This window comes from Brassica oleracea, chromosome C8 (genome assembly GCF_000695525.1).
Source record: "Brassica oleracea var. oleracea cultivar TO1000 chromosome C8, BOL, whole genome shotgun sequence".
NCBI classification, from domain to species: domain Eukaryota; kingdom Viridiplantae; phylum Streptophyta; class Magnoliopsida; order Brassicales; family Brassicaceae; genus Brassica; species Brassica oleracea.
In genome coordinates this window covers 2037824-2054719 of record NC_027755.1, presented here as the reverse complement: position 1 = coordinate 2054719, position 16896 = coordinate 2037824, and the positions used below count along the sequence as shown (strand labels likewise).

The window sequence follows — 16896 nt, the reverse complement described above, 5'->3', positions numbered from 1 at the left end:
CTTAACAATATTGAGCCGGTCCTGATTGAACACCTCGGCTCTTTCTGCTAGTTATATGCCTTCGGTGCCCCACCCCTCCACGTTCGATTCTCCCCTTATCACCTTCTATACTCTTTTTCTTTTAATTTTTTTTTAGATCACTCACAAATTTTTTTCTTCTTTACCTTTGATTTTGTGGTACCTAATCTATTCTTTCTTTTTATAATTGTTTTTCTTTTCTTTTCTTTAGTATTAGTTTTTTTTATAAATTTTTTTTTAAACAATTAGACTAAAATAAAACGATTTTAATTCGTCACAAAATATTCTTCCCTTTGTTTTTATGTCACCTCAATTTCGAATAGGTGTTACGTAAAACGTATAAATCAAGCAAAAAGATGCAAAAAGCTTTGCGAATCTTGATTTACCTCAGAGAGCTATCTCTGTCGATCGGGGAGATGAAGAACCAAGTTATTACAATGAATTATAAGAACAGATTTTGCTTTAAAAGAAGGAAAGCCAAGTCTAATCAGACAATCCAGACCCAACTACAGATTAAAAACCCTAATTCTATAATCGAAACCCTAGGGGGCATAAACGAAAAGAAGGAAAAAAAAGGGGCTGGTGATGCAATTATGGGGGGAATGAAAAGGATCACTTGGGGTAATTAATTTATTTCCATCTCTCGAACCTTTGGTACGATTAAATTAAATTAGGTTGAATCGAACGGGTCTGGTTTTAATGTTACTTTTAAAAAAGGAAATATTGTAAGTTAATCCATCTTTAATGACCGTTTAGTTTAAAAAAAAGGAAATAGTCGAAGTTAATGACTGATTAGCGGATAAATTAATTACAACAACGTAACCTATATATACCGACCAGATAGATCGAGAGAGTGTTTACTTTGCTATCTTTTTGTTCTAAAGCTTCTCTACATTCTCTAAATCTCTGTAATATTGAAAAGTAGGGTTTCGTTTTCTTCGAACAATGGTGAAAAGAGGAGGAACGAAGAGGAAAGCTGAGATTAAGAAGATCACTGACAAAAGCTCAAAGGCTGTAACTTTCACGAAGCGAAGAGATGGTCTCTTCAGTAAGGCCGCACAGCTCTGTCTTCTCGGCGACGCTCAGATCGCTATCTTAGCAACTCCTTCTTCTTCCCATTCCAACGTCTCTTTCTTCTCCTTCGGACACTCCTCGGTCGATTCGGTGGTCTCCGCATATCTCTCCGGTCAAAGGCCCGCTCCTCCTCCCGTTCCGGAAGACAGCAGAGAGATGCGGGAGGACATCGCTGTTTGCATGGCTCGGAAGGAACTCGGGCTAGGCTACTGGTGGGAGGACGAGAAGCTTCTTGCGAGTAAGAGCCGGGAAGAAATCATGGAAGCCATGGAGTCCATGCAGATACTGTGGAAGGCTGCGGAGAGGTTGCGTGATGAGTACGTCGTTGAATTTGATCAAAGAAAAGGATCGCATGAGAAGAAGGAGGACATGAGTAATGATCAAACAACGCTGATCAGTACAGAGGATGATCAGATCATCGCTGTTTGTGACAGTTTCTTCAACTACAACAACAACAACGCTGCTTTATCAACAACTCCTCCTGATGAGGATGAACATCATCATCAGATTGAGGCTGTTTCTGAAAATTATTGCAGCAACAAGAACGCTCTGTTATCACCTCCGGCTGCTGCAGGAGGAGGTTTGAATGATCTAGCTAATGTTGATTTGGATACAATTTTTGAAGGTTTGGCCGACCTTGATGCTGAGCTTGTCGCTTCTTTTCTCATGTGATGATGATCATGATGATGAGTCAATGATTACTAGGTACTGACTATTTCTTATGTAATTTGAGGAGAAAACTGATGCAACTCAAACAGGTTCAGCTTCGGTAATGATAACTGATAAGAGTTTCAGTTGTATTATTCTTTTTAGTTCAGTTCAATATTTGTATTTTTGTAGTCCATAATCATATGATTCTTTCTTTAATAAAATCTTTCTTTTGTCAGTGGATGACAACTTTTTTTACACTTTTCACTGTCGTGTTTGTCTATATTCTTCTGATTATTGTGTTTGGACAGATCACATCTTCATCTTTAAAAAGTTTCTCATCTTTTCTGCTTAATTATTGATCTCTCTCGCTTCTTCGGTTACAAGAAGTTCAAAATTATAGACCAGCTCAAACAGGCTGAGCAGTGAGCTTTCCATTGTATTACTCAATCTTTACAAAACTGAATGCTCTATAAACAAAGGGATGATCCACTCTTAGCTCATTACCAACTCAACAGAGTACTAAAGATTCTCTGCTACATTTGTCACTAGTCCCTACTAAAGCATCAATAATAACAATCTAAACAATTGCAGAACATCTTCACTACACACACTTCAAATTTTAGAACAGTAATTTGAGAGGGGCCAGTTGAGTTTGGTGTCTTCTTGAAGATCTTAAACCTATCCCATTTGTACACCAACCGTGAAATTGACTTGGATGCAATCTTATTACTCTATATGTATTGGATCCCTCAGGTAATTACATGTTCAAGTGCAAACATATAAAACATAGTTTTGTGTCACAGTGTGTTTCCAGAGTTAATAAGAAGCCAATAACAGATAAAGGTCAAAGATCAGATGAAGGTCAAACATCTGCTATGTACCTTAGACAACAACAACAACTTGAATGGAATCACTTGTGCAGTGTTTCAGTTTTAAGCCTTGCTTGTTCTTTATGATGATAAGTCTTGTTTCCTCTGTCTACTTCTGTGGATTTGAATTCACTTGGTGATGATATTTTAAAGCTATTCTAGTGATGATGGTGATTCTGGAGTCACTTCTTCTGAGTATATTTTAAAGCTTGCTTGCATCTACAGTATGTGTATTTATTCCCTTACAAAAGATTAGATTTTTTTTCTTTTTATATTGCTACTTAAGTGGGATACATGCCCTGAATATGAAACAGGTGTTGAAGGCTCCTCGTGGGGATCTTCTGACATGCATGGACCTGGCCAAGGCATGACAACATTCATTGCCTGCGTTTGTTTGCTTCTTTCATTGAGGAGATTTTGTCATAGGTGGTTCTAACTGAGTTATTGGTTCTAACTAAATGAAACTCATAATGACTCCGAGATGATGGTAAGCTGTTTTTTACCTACATTTGTGACTTGCAATTTTGCAAACAGTATCTGTAGCGTCACTGGATTTGTATTGTGATTAAGTATCGTGATAAAGCTATAAGCCAATCTACTCATTTGTTCGGATGATGGAAACTTGACAAGAGGGTTGGTGTTTTGTTTGGAGTTCTTTTCTGTATAGATATATCATCATGTGTCTGTGTGTATGTGCAAATATTCATTTGAGTCCATGTAGAGTGTCTGAATCTCTCAAGTGCTCATTGATATCTACATTTGCTTGTTCTTCAGAATTTCCAGATGAAGTAGACATAGATCAGCCGCAAGAAAACGTTTTGCAAAAGTACAGGGGTCTCAAATCCTTCAGAACCTCTTCATAGGATACAAACGTAGTTAGGTAACACTGATCTTGATGTGACGCTCACTGCTTTCCTTCTACTGTTGCTAATTTTTATTATTTGTTGGAAAATGCAGGAGTCTCCTAGTCTCTTACTCAGGCAGGAGTCAGGACTATGTCATATTTTTTGCTTTTGATAATGTCGCTAGAACCCAAAAGCTTGTTCTTAAGCAAGCCGTGAAATTATATGTGATGATATAATATGCTTTGGTTACAAATCATTCATTAGTATGTGATGATATAATATGTTTTTTTGTTCTTCTTAACCTCCTATATTTTTATAGGGTTTTCTGCAAAAAAACCTCAATATAGTTTTTTTTTGCAAATTAATCCACGAACTAAAAAATCCATGGGTCAAACCTCCAAGTGCCAGTCAAACCGCAATATAAATCATCTGTGTATTTCTGTTAAGTGATTTAACAGAAATCAAAACTACGTCGTTTTAATATTAAAAAGAAAATTAAAAATATTGCGGTCAGCAAGTTTCAAACCCTGCCTCACTCGGGCACAACTTTTTCAGCGAGCTTCTCCTGGCCGTATCATCTAAGCTCTTTTTAGCTATGGACCTGAAACAAACTGATCTTAACATCAAAAATCTTACACATAAGTTTAACAAAAGTCTTCCACATAAGTCTGACAAAAGAAACATATAAGTCTAATAAAAAGAACACATGAGTTACAAAATCCGACAAAGACAAAAGCACAATTCATAAATTCATAAAAAAACACAAAAGTCATGGTTGAGATGATGAGACACCTTCTGAGAACTTCTTCCTAGGCCTTCCAGGCCCTCGTTTTGGGAGTGCCGATGAGAGGCTTGGGACGTCATGTTCAGGCTGTGAGGCAGAGGCAAACCATTTCCTTCGGCTTCCAGGTGTGGCTTCTGGTGCATGAATAAATAGACCAGCTGAAACAGGTGGAATTACTTCCTTGCGTGGCCTTCCAGGTCTATTCTTGGGTGGTTTTGGGACAGGATGATTCTTGCAATACATTTTATTATGTCCTTCTTGGCCACAACTCCCACAGTGCTGTAAATGAAAAAAAATAAAAATATCATAAATAACAAGAGAAGAAAAACAAACAATAAAACAAGCATCACAAGAGAAGATACATACTATTTTCATTCCTCGTTTTGAAATTTTTGGTGGTTCTCTAGGTTCACCTTTATCTCTCTTTCTCTTTTTACCTGGTGGTCTCCCTGGAAGTTTCTTAAACGGAGGTGGATTGACCCTTACATTAGTTGTCACCTTCCACATGTTCATGCCGTTGACGGGCTTTAAAGGATTTGCATAACATGTCTTCAGTTTCTCAATGGTGAACCAATCAGATATAAGTGTTTTCGGGTCTTGGTCAGCGTTTTTCTCTAAGCGCAAGGCTGAGACAATGTGGCAGCAAGGAATTCCACTGATCTTGTACATCCTACAAGTACAAGATATGTCACCTCTCATCTTCACCACAAACCTATCATTGAAGTACCCAACTTCATAGTCACCTAATCCACAACTCAAAGGACTGCAATTCTTTGCAAGTTCAATCTGTTCTTCGAGTTTTGTAATTGATTTATAAGTGTAGTTTGCCCTACACTTATCAGCTTCAGCTCTTTTTTTGTTCTTGCTATCCTTATAGCTGCATTGAAAGACTCCCCTAAGTTGTTCTCAACAGCATCAGAAGATGAATATTCTGTGAAAAATGCCCTTGACCACGGACAAAACAGAGATATCTTCAAATCATCATATGCAGGGACTGAAATCTTCTTCAGCTCTTCCATCTTCTTCTCAAAACGTGCTATGTAGTAAGCATCAGCAGCACCCCAGAACAGATCTTCAAACACAGCTCCACCGTACTTCTTTTTCCAATTAGTGTAGACATGCCGAGCACACATCCTATGCCCCAGCATGAATATTGTCAGATTATCATCAACTACTGAACCACCCACCTTCGCTATCACTAACACCAAAAGGATCATCCTGCTCTATCATGCCGCCTCTCTCCTCAATTTCAGAATCACTACTAGAAGAGTCATTTACCCTATTATCCTCATTAGCACTCTCATTCCCAATATCACCTTCATCCTCAGCATCATTCAACAAGCCTCTCATATTAAGATGCCTACCCATATAAGGATCATCTTCCCTGACGATAAACAACATCATTGCTCCAGATCCAATTGAATAGTGAACCACTTTGCTCATTATCACATCGTCAGTGATGAATTCTTTTTTCTCAGGAGTTTCAGGTGGAAACCATGATACTTGGTTCATGTTATCTTCATAGCCTATGTATTCCACAAGTGTGAGAACCGACTGCAAGGTAAAACCATCAGCTGCTCTTCTACCCTCCATGATAGTCGTCTTTGCTGCTCCAATATCCACCACATCGTAAATAGAGGTCAAAGCTGTAAGGAAATTGTTCAACGGTGAGAAAACGAAGCAATCAATCAACTGATTCAAAAAAAATATCAAAGAATTTCTCTGGTTACTAACCCCAACGCCATGATCTCTTCTCTTGCTTAATTCTTTTAAAGCAGAGCACAGAACTGAAGAAATCGACTTAAATCATCATGAATCCCAAAATCAATTGAAATTTTGAAGGTTGAGTTGAAAGCCCCAATTCTCCACTCTAAGAACCCTAAATCGCGATTTAGGGTTGCCAAAAGACTTCATATTTTTGTTTTAAAACGATTTTAAAATGGGGAAAAAAATACAGTTTTAATCAAAACACAACGAATATAGGTATTTAGGCATATCATATAAACGATTATTGTCGATAGGCGAGTTGGTTTGCTCGTTGAAAAAGTTGTGCCCGTGTGATGTGTTCGATATCCGTCGTATGCAACTTTTTTATTTAATGCTTGAAACGTCGAAACACGGAATTATATATTCTATCGTATAGTTATAAAACGAATATGTCTGATAGTCTAGTTGGTTTGATTGCTGGATAAACTAGGCTTGGGCCAGGGTTCGAAACCCATTGACTGCAATATTTTTAACTTTCGTTTTAATATTAAAACGATGTAGTTTTGATTTATGTTAAATATACATATGGTTTATATTGCGGTTTGACCCGTGAGTTTTTGAGTTTGTGGATTTATTTGCAAAAAAATATCACATTGAGGGTTTTTTTTTGCAGAAAACTCATTTTTATAATGTGTTTATACTATTTCTTTATAAAGTGTTTATAGTGACTTTAGTCTTTATACTATGTGTTTGTTCGTCAAACATACTCATAAATTTTCAAAGATACCGTTAAAAGGTAAACACATGCATGCGTGGTATCATAATTAAATCTTAGATCCAACGCTTACTTGTACACTTCTAAGCCCTATGCGCATGTACAATATAAACGACCGACGACGAGATGGGCCACTGATTAGTACAGAAAGCATAACGTATTGTGCCTTTATTCAGAAAAAAAGTAGAATCAATTGATATATCTTCACGCTACTGTGGCTACACATACATACGTTCCGTACTCTAGAGGAGACGCTATTAACACCTCCATTAATTTCGTAGTAGGAACACCAACTAAATTTTGTTTTGATGAAAAGTAACTAATGAGTCCTTGTAAAACAACACTCCCTTCGTTCCCGAAAATAAGATATTTTTGATTTTTTACTTGTTCCACAAAAATAAATTTTCTATATGTTTAAGGTATTTTTTTATACTTTTAAGAAATATTAAATGAAAATATTTGAATTGATTAAATTTCATTCGTGAAAATTTTATTGGAAAGTGTATAATAAAGTAAAAGAAAAATTAAATTATAAACATTTATTGAATTCTTAATAAGCGTGAACACTTTAGAAAATCTTACTTTCGGGAACAGAGTTTCGGGAACAAATGGAGCATTATTGAAGAATAAAGTAGAGTGAGAGTGGTAGGATTATTATAGGCTATTGAATAGATTATTGGATAGGCTATTGAATAGATTATTGGATAGGCTATTGAATAGATTATTGGACGAAGTGATTTATATATGTATTAGTTTAGTGAGACTGAATTATCAAAACCAGTGTTTTAAAACCCGGACCGAACCGACGGTCGGACCGGGTTGAACCATGAACCGAAAATCGAACCAGTTAAAAAATCCAACTAAAATCGAACCAGTTAAAAAATCCTATCGAACCGTCAAAAACCCGGAAACCGGCGACCCAATGAACCGGCCGAACCCCGGTTCGTATATAAGCCAAAATTTTGTTAATGAAACAATTATTTTTTCTTCCTTTTTAAGTAAAAATAAGATTTATCAAAGATTAATAAAGTATTGTCTCTCGCCTTTTTCTTTTGTCGTCTTTACAACTCATAAATTACAAAAATCACAAAGGTTAATATTCACATCAAGATATTGTTTTTGTCTACTTCTCACTTTTAAAAAATAATTCTCCCATGATCACTTCTTTTGAAGACTTTAAATAATTGAAACATTTTCGTTTCTGAAATTTGTATTTCAAAATATAACTTTTACCTTATGTGTATATATTTTTTCTTAAAGGTGATGAAAATTTAGAGTGATAAAATATGTGAATAACGTTTAAATGTGCTTTTCATATTGATTTTAGATTTTAATTGTTATTTTTAAGTTTTTCTACACATTATGGCTATTTAAACATTTTCTTTGATATGATTTATTATTTTTAAAATATACATATTATTTATAAAATATCATTAAATTTAGTTTAATCTAAGTAAACCCATGGAACCCGGTTCAGACCCGATCGAACCACAATGACCCATGACCCAAAAAAATTCTGGTTCGCTAGCCGGTCCGGTTTTAAAAACACTGATCAAAACCAAATACTTGCCATTTTTTATATACTTCATACTTGGTTTAGTTTGTTGGAGTAAAGGAAACTTGGATTTAACTTAGTTTGTTAAAATGATTACTTATACTTTTAAATACTTGTTAAAAATGGCGTAATTACAAATTACTTGAACAATTTTACTATGTGTTACTTGTTTACTACTTACAAATAATTTAATAATTTTCTTCTTTATTTTAGCTGCTTAAATTTCACACGTGAATTTAAGAAAATTTTAGTTAAAAGTCGAAGCTAAACAAGAAACTCATTTGCTTAAAAACACCTTCATCCATCAATTTTCAGTGAAAATCTTATAATATTATTAACGAAAATATATAATAAAAATATTATATGCATTTGAAATATTAGAAAAATATTTTATTTAAATTTGGGGATATTTATAGGTAATAATATATCAGCTATAAATTATTTTAACATAATTATTTACTTATCATGTTTCTTACTTTTTTGATAAATCAGGAAAATAAATGTTACTCTCTATGTTCTGAAATGTAAGATGTTTAGAATAATTTTTATGTTCTAATATATAAGATGTTTTCATTTTTTTAGGCAACTTTAAGTTTATCAAAAATTGTGTAGTCAATCAAATTTGATAGTTATATTTTGCAATTGATCGAGTAGATTTTAGTTTATAATTTTAATGATAGTAAGAAATAATTTTTTTAATAAGCGTGCAGCTATCCGAAACATGTAATATTTCAAAACAGATGGGGTATGGAGTAGTAAGAATTATTGGGAAAAGTAAAGCATTAAATCAAAAGAAAGAATGTGAAATCGTATACCATCCTAAACGGCGCCACTAGCAAATCCCAACACTTTTTGATCTTAAATTCCGATGTTAACTATTCGCAGAATCTCAGACAATTCTTTCAATCTTGCACGTTTTCTCTTTAATAAATGTCAGATAATTAACGCGTCCATTTTTATTTTATTTTAACGTTATTTTCTTTCCCACCCCTAGTGCTGGGCAAAAAACCCGGATCCTAAGAACCGAACCAAATCCGATCCGAAAAAGTAGTACCAAAACTGAATCGAAATTGATTAAATATCCGAATGGATTCAAAATTTTGATATCTAAGAACCGAAACAGAACCCGACCCGAACCGAAATATTTCGGATATCCGAATGTAACCGAAATAGATTTATATACCTAAATATATTACTTATTTTTAGATTTAATATATAATAAAAACATCCAAAATATATAATATACTTTTAAGTTGTCTAAAATACTTGAAAATATACATAAATAGTCAAAAGTAAATGTCTAAAATAGCTAAAATATATTCAAAACACCAAAATGCTTGAAATATCTATTGATTTTCAATCCAAATATTCAAATAAACCTATTTATATGTTAATTTTAGGTATTTTGACATATATTATACAAATTTATATGTAATATATTATTTTGTTTTATAGATTTTGAGAAATTTTAAGTATATAATGAATATTAAAATTTTAAAAATAATTTAAAAGGGTTATCCGAACCCGAACCGAACCCGCAAAGATCCGAACGGAATCCGGACCGAAATTTAAAAATACCCGAATGAGACTGAAATCTTTAAACCCGAAAATCCGAAACCCGATTAGATCCGAACCGAACCCGAATGGGTACCCGAACGTACACCCATAGACACCCGCGTAGAATAGCAAGCACCAATTCGTTAAGCAAAACTGAGGGCAAAATAGTAACTTCGTTCATCTAAAAAATCATCTCTCTCTCTACTCTCACTTCTTCACTCATCACTCATCACTCGGCTCCTTTTAAAATCTCTCTGCTTTCTTGTCTCCCTCTCTCTCTCTCCTAAGCCTTTCCGCTTTCTCTCTCCTTTCTCCGGCGTCTCTGTTCGTTTACATTAGGGTTTTGCGATTTTTAATTCGTGTACCAAGGTTAAAAACCAGAGCCCATGGAAATGGAGAAGAAGCAAGGATTTTTCTCAGCGCTCAGAGACGAAGTCATCAGAAGCTTTACCCCTTCTCGCTCCAGACCACGTTCTCGTTCCGCGAGCCCGTCCCGCTCAAACTCACACATGAAGGCTCTTCTCTGGGGCAGGAAGAAGCTACTCGCAAGCTCCGGATGCAGCCGCGCCGCCGGAGGATATCACCTAGCTTCGCAACCGGAGCCGTTGATCGGAAGATCGGAGAGCCTAAGACCTGTAATCGAAGGTCCTGTTCCAGATAACGACGAAACTCAAACGGATTCGAAACGAATCGGGTCGGGTCTAGGTCACTGGGTCAAAGGCCAGATGTCACGTGCTCCCTCCGTGGCTTCTACGAGGTCCGACTTAAGGCTCCCCCTCGGCGTCTTGGGAGCTCCTCTCGCACCTATTAAAGTCTCTTCCTCCATCAGAGACTCTCCCATCGTTGTTAGTCTCTCTCAACAATCAACATTACTTTCCGGTTTGTTCCGGTTTAGTACTGGATCGATTCCGATTTTTTTTAAATATCTAGGATTTGATGATTGGTTTGATTCTTGCAGGAAACTTCAACTGCACACTACATTCTGCAACAGTACACGGCGGCTTCAGGCGGCCAGAAGCTACAAAACTCCGTCAAAAACGCTTATGCTTATGGTAAGGTCAAGATGATAACCTCAGAGCTCGAAACTCCGACGAGAACTGTCCGTAACCGAAACCCGACAAAGCCTGAAACGGGAGGTTTTGTCCTCTGGCAGATGAATCCCGACATGTGGTATGTTGAGCTCTCTGTTGGTAGTAGTAAGGTTCGTGCTGGCTGTAATGGGAAGCTTGTTTGGAGACACACTCCTTGGCTCGGTTCCCACACTGCTAATGGACCCGTCAGGCCACTTCGCCGTGCACTTCAGGTTAAAACCGTAAACTGTAGATGAGCTTTTGTAATGAAACCTTTGTTGATGTTATGTTGAATGATTGATTTAGGGACTTGATCCGAGAACTACTGCTGCTATCTTTGCTGGGTCGAAATGTGTGGGAGAGAAGAAAGTGAACGGTGAAGATTGTTTCATTCTGAAGCTGTGTACTGACCCTGGAACACTTAAGGCGAGGAGTGAAGGACCAGCGGAGATCGTGAGACACATTCTCTTCGGTTACTTCAGCCAAAGGACAGGACTTTTGGTTCAAATCGAGGATTCTCAGCTGATCCGGATCCAGTCTAACAGTGGTGATGCTGTTTACTGGGAGACCACGATCAACTCGTCTCTGGAGGATTATAGACAAGTGGAAGGGATCATGATTGCTCACTCTGGACGCTCTGTTGTTACCCTTTTTAGATTCGGGGAAGTTGCGATGAGCCACACTAGGACAAAGATGGAGGAAAGATGGACCATTGAAGAGGTTGCTTTCAATGTTCCTGGTCTGTCTCAAGACTGCTTTATCCCACCGGCTGATCTTAGGTCTAGTTCTTTACTAACCGAGGCGTGTGAGTACTCGGATCGAGAAGAGAAAGGGAAGAGCTCGATCGTGTTGGCAGCTCATAGAGCTAAAGTTGCAGCATTGGAGAAAGGAAAGTTAGGCAATGACCACCCGGTATGGCATATTGATGTCTGAGTAACAAGATCCACGCCTTTGAAATGAAACTAACTAACCCCTTTTGTTTTAGCTGCTCAAAAATTAGGAGTTTGATTAACTACTATTGTTTTCGTTGGATTGTTTGTGTTTGTTATTTTTTTCTGTCACCTTCAATGTTTTTGATTAAGGAGGTGATAGGATTGATTGATCTTTGATTTGCAAAAAAAAATGGTAGTAGCAAGAGAAGGAGAATTGCTGCTTACATGTTGAATTTGATTTCAATGGAAAATTTCACTGTTATGTTATTTTGTTTAAACCGAACTAAACAGGTACATCTTGTTTGAATTCGAAATCATATTAGGTTGAAATGTTGTTGAGACATGAAATTGATGTGATAGAAAGACATTCTTAATGTATGTGTTGTTAACTTTAGTGGTTAGAGAATGAGTTATGTTAGGTACCAATAGAGAAAGTGATAGTTATTAGGAAACATAAATGGGATTTTATGAAAGGAAGTGAAAGATGATGGTTATGTAGCAAAGGGGTCCATTCTTCTGCTTTTGTAGCATAAAAGTATGCTTTTGGCACAACTGTCTTCTCTTTTCTCCTTAAAGCTTTCTTTTGAAAGTTTTTTAAAGTGGTTGCATCTTTATAACATATACATGAATGCATGATAACGACATCTTTGTGGATACAACACACCTTAACGTTTCTGGATGGAGACAAATAAAATATTTGCTTTGACCTCAGAGTTTGACTAAAATTTCGGATCAAGATTTGGAAAAAGTCTTAGATATCCAACAAGACATTAAAAAGAGATTACATTGAACAAAACCGTTAACAAACACAAACATGTGGCAGAAAAAACACTCAAATGGGCGATAAGACTGGAAGATCTGTCTAGTGCCCTACTGGATAGGGAAAGATTCTATTTGCTGGTTTCTATATCATTTAGCTATGGCTCTACGGCAATAAGGGCAATCTCCACAAGCTTTAAGCCAAGGGTTTAAGCACGACGAATGGAAACTGTGGGTACATGGCAAGGATATAAGCATGTCACCGTTAGTGAAACTCTCTAAACATATGCTGCAATCTCTCCTCTCGGTTTTAACACCGGCTGAGCTAAAAGTTTGCCGGTGTAAACCATTAATGGCACCTTGTGTGAGACCATGTGGCTTCTTGTTACATTCATAAGACACTTGAACCCTATCTGTGGAATGAAATGAGGATTCCATCTGTACAGACCTGTTGGTAGACAAAGAAACGCCTCTCAATCTTTGGACAAGTCTTGCCCTTGCGAGAAGAACAGATCCAGGAAGCCTCTCGGATCCATTTAGGTTTCCTAAACTGTTACTTTCACTTTCCAAATACTGTGGAGTGCCTTGAACGTCACGAGCAGGTCTACGTTCCTTGGGACAAAAGAATAAAAAAAGGGCTAACTTCAGTTTTTGAATAAACTAATTAGACTACTGAGATTATTACTTCAGAGGAAAACGCTAACAGGAAGGCCAAGATGGTGACAGAAGCGTTGGAGACGCGGCGAAAAACGCCGGGGAGAATCACAGCCGTCGGAATCGTGACGGTGATTATGATGATGGATTCCGTGACGGCGATGATGATGGTGTCGATACAGAGAAGGGTCTGATTCTAAATCCGGGTCGGATCTGCCCGGACGCGATCTTCGAGTAGAGAAGAGTTCTGATGCGCTCGTCATGTACACCGTTCACCTAATGTTCAAATCTCGAAGAAATGCAGAGACACGGCGAAGATAAGGATTAGGGAGAAAGAGAGGAGGGAAGTTGCGAGGAAAAAACCAAGAGCTCTTGGTCTAGTGGTATTGGAACTCCGGCTGGAGTACCCGCCCAGGGTTCGAGTCGCCTTGGCCACCTTCCCGCCTATAACCGTGCGTGCTCGGATGGAAGGTCTCGTGGGAATTAGTCTGGGCTTACCGCCTGGGAATCCCAAGGTCATCAAAACAAAAAAAAAAAGTTGCGAGGAAAAGTAAAAGGAAACCGCAGTGAAAAAAAGTTGATCTGCGCGATGACGTCATCTCACTCGCTGTTGTCGGAAAGACATCTTTGAACATCAAATCCATTGTCGTGTTATAATTACTGTGCTAGGAAGCCCGGAGGTTTGGGCCTATACAAAGGAAGCCCAATAGTGAGGGCTCATTTGGTAGAACAATTAAAACTGAGGGGCCTTAAAAGATACAAAAAATTGATTATAAATAACAAGTTGGGCTTGTGCATTTGCATTCACCCTCTTAATTTCCTTACTTTACGAATTTGAACTCGACTAATCCCTTGATTATTTTCGGAGTTTTCATATTTCATCCATCTTTTTTCTTGAACCAGTTAACAATGTAATCAATAATCATTGAATATTTATATACGTTGATTTTAATTTAGTTGGGATTTATAAATTGCACAGTCTTATCTATAACAAATGTTTAGCTTGGCCGTTATAATTTATTTACTACTCTCTCCAATTTTAATTATTGATGTTTTAGATATTTAATTTTTTTGTTTTAAGTTAGCTCCAATTTTTAATTAATGTAAAATTTCTTAATTTTTAATGGTTACGATTTTTATATTCTACAAATTACATCATTATTGGCTGAATAATAGATAGTTAGTAAATTAGTGATATTTTTCTATAAAATGTAAAAAGTTAATTGTTTAATGATAAACAGAAAAGTATTCTTATAAACAAGAGACTAGATATGGTTTCTTAGACCATGATTAACCCGGAGTTCTTAGATTGGAGTTCTTAGCGGAAGTTAAAAAACTGTTTCTTAACTTCCGATAAAAACCCCATCCTAAGAACCCTGGGTTAATCATGCTCTTACTTCTGTTATAGATATATGTGTTGAACCACATGTTATTAGCTCAGCTGAAAAAGACCCTGATTATTATTACAGAGATTTCTTGTTTGAGTGACCGTTGGAATGAAACTAATATTACGTGATATGGTTTCAGATTCGAGGAGATTAGGACTTCGGTCGGAACCTCCCGGTAATTAAAAAGGAAAAAGATATATGTGTTGTTTATAGTTTCTGCAGTGTTTTGCAAGTTTGAAGGTTTTTCTTTTGCAGTTGTCCAGTGGCTATATATATATGCTCACATGATTGAGTAACTTGAGATAAGACTTTTTACCTCCCGGCAAGAAAGGAAGCTTCTCTCTCTACAATCCTCTCTAGAAAAAACCCTAGTTTTTCTACGCTTGGGCGGCCGGCGGTTATATTTGGTGGATCTGTGTCTTTGCGCTTCCGTACAGGTCAGATCTGGCGCGTCGGACTTGGATCTCCGGAGGAAAAGGGCGGAGGAGTGGATGTGCGGTTCCTCTGGGCGCGTTGAGTGGCGGGGGTTTGGATCTGGTGTCAGATCTGGACTTTGGTTGCGAGATCTCTCTCTTTTTCTTGCCCTCTCTGCCTGCTCTTCTCGGTTGGGTGAGTGGATTAGCTTGGCTGAAGGCGTCATGGATCCCTTAGATGGTGGAGCTGCGGTGCTTCTTCCCCTTGTCTCGGTGGTCTCTAACATCGTGCTTTTGTTTCCAAGTCAGAATGGTCTACGGCGGGTTCTCCGTCGTGGGGGCGTGTGCGAATAGCTGAGTTGCTGGTTTTGTCAACCGTGGCTAATCTCTTTGGTGGCGGCTCGTGCTGAGATAGTCTCGGGCCCGCTTTGCCTTAAGGGTGGAGGTTGTTGTTTCTGTCTTTCTGATGCAGGTTCGATGGCGTGTGGCGGTTTGTGGGTGCTCCTTCTCCAATAAAGCTCGACCTTCTCAATGCAGGTGTCCTTGGTCGCGAGTCTAGCGGTTTGTCCATGAAGGTCGTGGATTAGATGGTCTTAGCAAGCTGTTTTTGACATCCCGATCATTAAGAGTTGGTCACCGGGTACGCCAATTTCTACCGGGTCCAATCTCTCGGTTTAACTGCGGGTTTGATTTCTGCGGCAAGCGACTGTTCTGTCTCTGATGTTTTCTTTTGTGTACTGCTGTTTTGCTTGTAGATAGGTCCCGTAACATTAGGTTTGAGTCTGTGTTAGATTTCATTTTCTGTACTCTGCTTCTTGTCACCTATGTTTGTCTGTAAAAAATTGAAAACTAGTAATGAATTTAACATTTTTACCAAAAAAAAAAAAAGATTGAGTGACTTATGGATCAAGATTAACGACCGTCTAACCTAATTTATCAGAACATGTTAAATACTATTTCCTTTTTCTTTACAAAAATATAAAATTGTTGTTTAAGATTCAACATACCAGTTGGTACCACATTATGTTTACTTCTTTTTAATGATACATTTAAAGATTAAAACCTTAACTAGATTAATATCCACACCTTGCGCGGGATGAACATTATATATAATTTATTTTTCGTATTATATATTCTTTTATATATTATAAAATAATAAATATATATCAAATAATTAAAAATTCAGTAACTGTTACATATATAATTAAATTGATGCGAGCACATTAATAATTTTATTAATTCAAACAAACATTTTTATATTTTCTATGATTAATAATTAAATTTAAATGATATTAACATAGATATGTAGTACATTTTTAATACTGATATCTGTTAAATAATTTTTTCTTCTCATATTTTTTTATCACTTTTATTTTTTTATAACAAAAACTTTAAATCACTGTGGGATGTTTAATAGTTTTAATAATTTATTTTTATATGGTATATAATTTATTTTAAATGAGATATATATATTAATATTTATCGAATGAGACTTCCTACTTATATGATTTTCTAATCATTTGTATTCTGTCATAACAAAAATTTTAAACCATGAATTACAAATATTTCAATGTGAGATTTTTAACACATTTATAGCCGTTTTTACGAATTCAAAATAATACTAAAAATCAAAAATTTTATTATATGGTTAATGTGGTTGTTTAATTTATTTTAATAACTTAAAAGTTTTTAAAAATGATAGAGGATACACTAATTTTTAACAAATCTTTATTATTCAAAATTATTATTTTTCATATATACTTTAGCCATATTAGGAAATTCCATAATTTTTATTTAAGGAAATAATGAAGAATATTATTAATTAATTTATGGTTAATTTAATAA

The 16896-nt window shown here is 36.4% G+C and overlaps 4 protein-coding genes and 1 long non-coding RNA gene across 5 annotated transcripts; 3 read left to right on the top strand and 2 right to left on the bottom strand.

Annotated features, from left to right (window-relative positions):
* Window positions 1-580: 580 nt before the first annotated feature.
* LOC106308409 (agamous-like MADS-box protein AGL97) lies at window positions 581-1764 on the top strand. The gene is made up of 2 exons (XM_013745567.1): window positions 581-639; window positions 944-1764. Exons 1-2 carry the CDS (start codon window positions 612-614, stop codon window positions 1762-1764), a joined length of 849 nt encoding a protein of 282 aa, XP_013601021.1. The 5' UTR covers window positions 581-611.
* A 2356-nt stretch (window positions 1765-4120) lies between these two features.
* LOC106309847 lies at window positions 4121-6140 on the bottom strand. Its single transcript, XM_013746988.1, has 3 exons — window positions 5976-6140; window positions 4608-5887; window positions 4121-4520 (listed from the first exon to the last, which is right to left on the bottom strand). Exons 2-3 carry the CDS (start codon window positions 4938-4940, stop codon window positions 4227-4229), a joined length of 627 nt encoding a protein of 208 aa, XP_013602442.1. The 5' UTR covers window positions 4941-5887; window positions 5976-6140; the 3' UTR covers window positions 4121-4226.
* A 3936-nt stretch (window positions 6141-10076) lies between these two features.
* LOC106307937 lies at window positions 10077-12104 on the top strand. The gene is made up of 3 exons (XM_013745034.1): window positions 10077-10680; window positions 10794-11138; window positions 11212-12104. The coding sequence occupies exons 1-3, from the start codon at window positions 10222-10224 to the stop codon at window positions 11836-11838; spliced, it is 1431 nt and encodes a 476-aa protein (XP_013600488.1). The 5' UTR covers window positions 10077-10221; the 3' UTR covers window positions 11839-12104.
* A 412-nt stretch (window positions 12105-12516) lies between these two features.
* Window positions 12517-13617, bottom strand: LOC106310035 (RING-H2 finger protein ATL72). Its single transcript, XM_013747228.1, has 2 exons — window positions 13301-13617; window positions 12517-13208 (listed from the first exon to the last, which is right to left on the bottom strand). The coding sequence occupies exons 1-2, from the start codon at window positions 13511-13513 to the stop codon at window positions 12747-12749; spliced, it is 675 nt and encodes a 224-aa protein (XP_013602682.1). The 5' UTR covers window positions 13514-13617; the 3' UTR covers window positions 12517-12746.
* A 1080-nt stretch (window positions 13618-14697) lies between these two features.
* Window positions 14698-15939, top strand: LOC106308003. Its single transcript, XR_001263450.1, has 2 exons — window positions 14698-14813; window positions 14894-15939. It is a non-coding gene; the product is annotated as an uncharacterized LOC106308003 (long non-coding RNA).
* Window positions 15940-16896: the final 957 nt, after the last annotated feature.

Bases quoted from the DNA above. Each gene is read 5' to 3' on its own strand.
- LOC106308409 (XM_013745567.1), top strand. From the start codon at position 612: ATGGGGGGAATGAAAAGGATCACTTGGG. The intron at 640-943 runs GTAATTAATTTA...ATTGAAAAGTAG, and splicing joins AATGAAAAGGATCACTTGGG to GGTTTCGTTTTCTTCGAACA.
- LOC106309847 (XM_013746988.1), bottom strand. From the start codon at position 4,940: ATGAGAGGTGACATATCTTGTACTTGTAGGATGTACAAGATCAGTGGA. The intron at 4,521-4,607 runs GTATGTATCTTC...TTTCATTTACAG, and splicing joins CAAAACGAGGAATGAAAATA to CACTGTGGGAGTTGTGGCCA.
- LOC106307937 (XM_013745034.1), top strand. From the start codon at position 10,222: ATGGAAATGGAGAAGAAGCAAGGATTTTTCTCAGCGCTCAGAGACGAA. The intron at 10,681-10,793 runs GTTAGTCTCTCT...TGATTCTTGCAG, and splicing joins TCAGAGACTCTCCCATCGTT to GAAACTTCAACTGCACACTA. The intron at 11,139-11,211 runs GTTAAAACCGTA...TGATTGATTTAG, and splicing joins CACTTCGCCGTGCACTTCAG to GGACTTGATCCGAGAACTAC.
- LOC106310035 (XM_013747228.1), bottom strand. From the start codon at position 13,513: ATGACGAGCGCATCAGAACTCTTCTCTACTCGAAGATCGCGTCCGGGC. The intron at 13,209-13,300 runs GTTAGCGTTTTC...TTTTGTCCCAAG, and splicing joins GTCACCATCTTGGCCTTCCT to GAACGTAGACCTGCTCGTGA.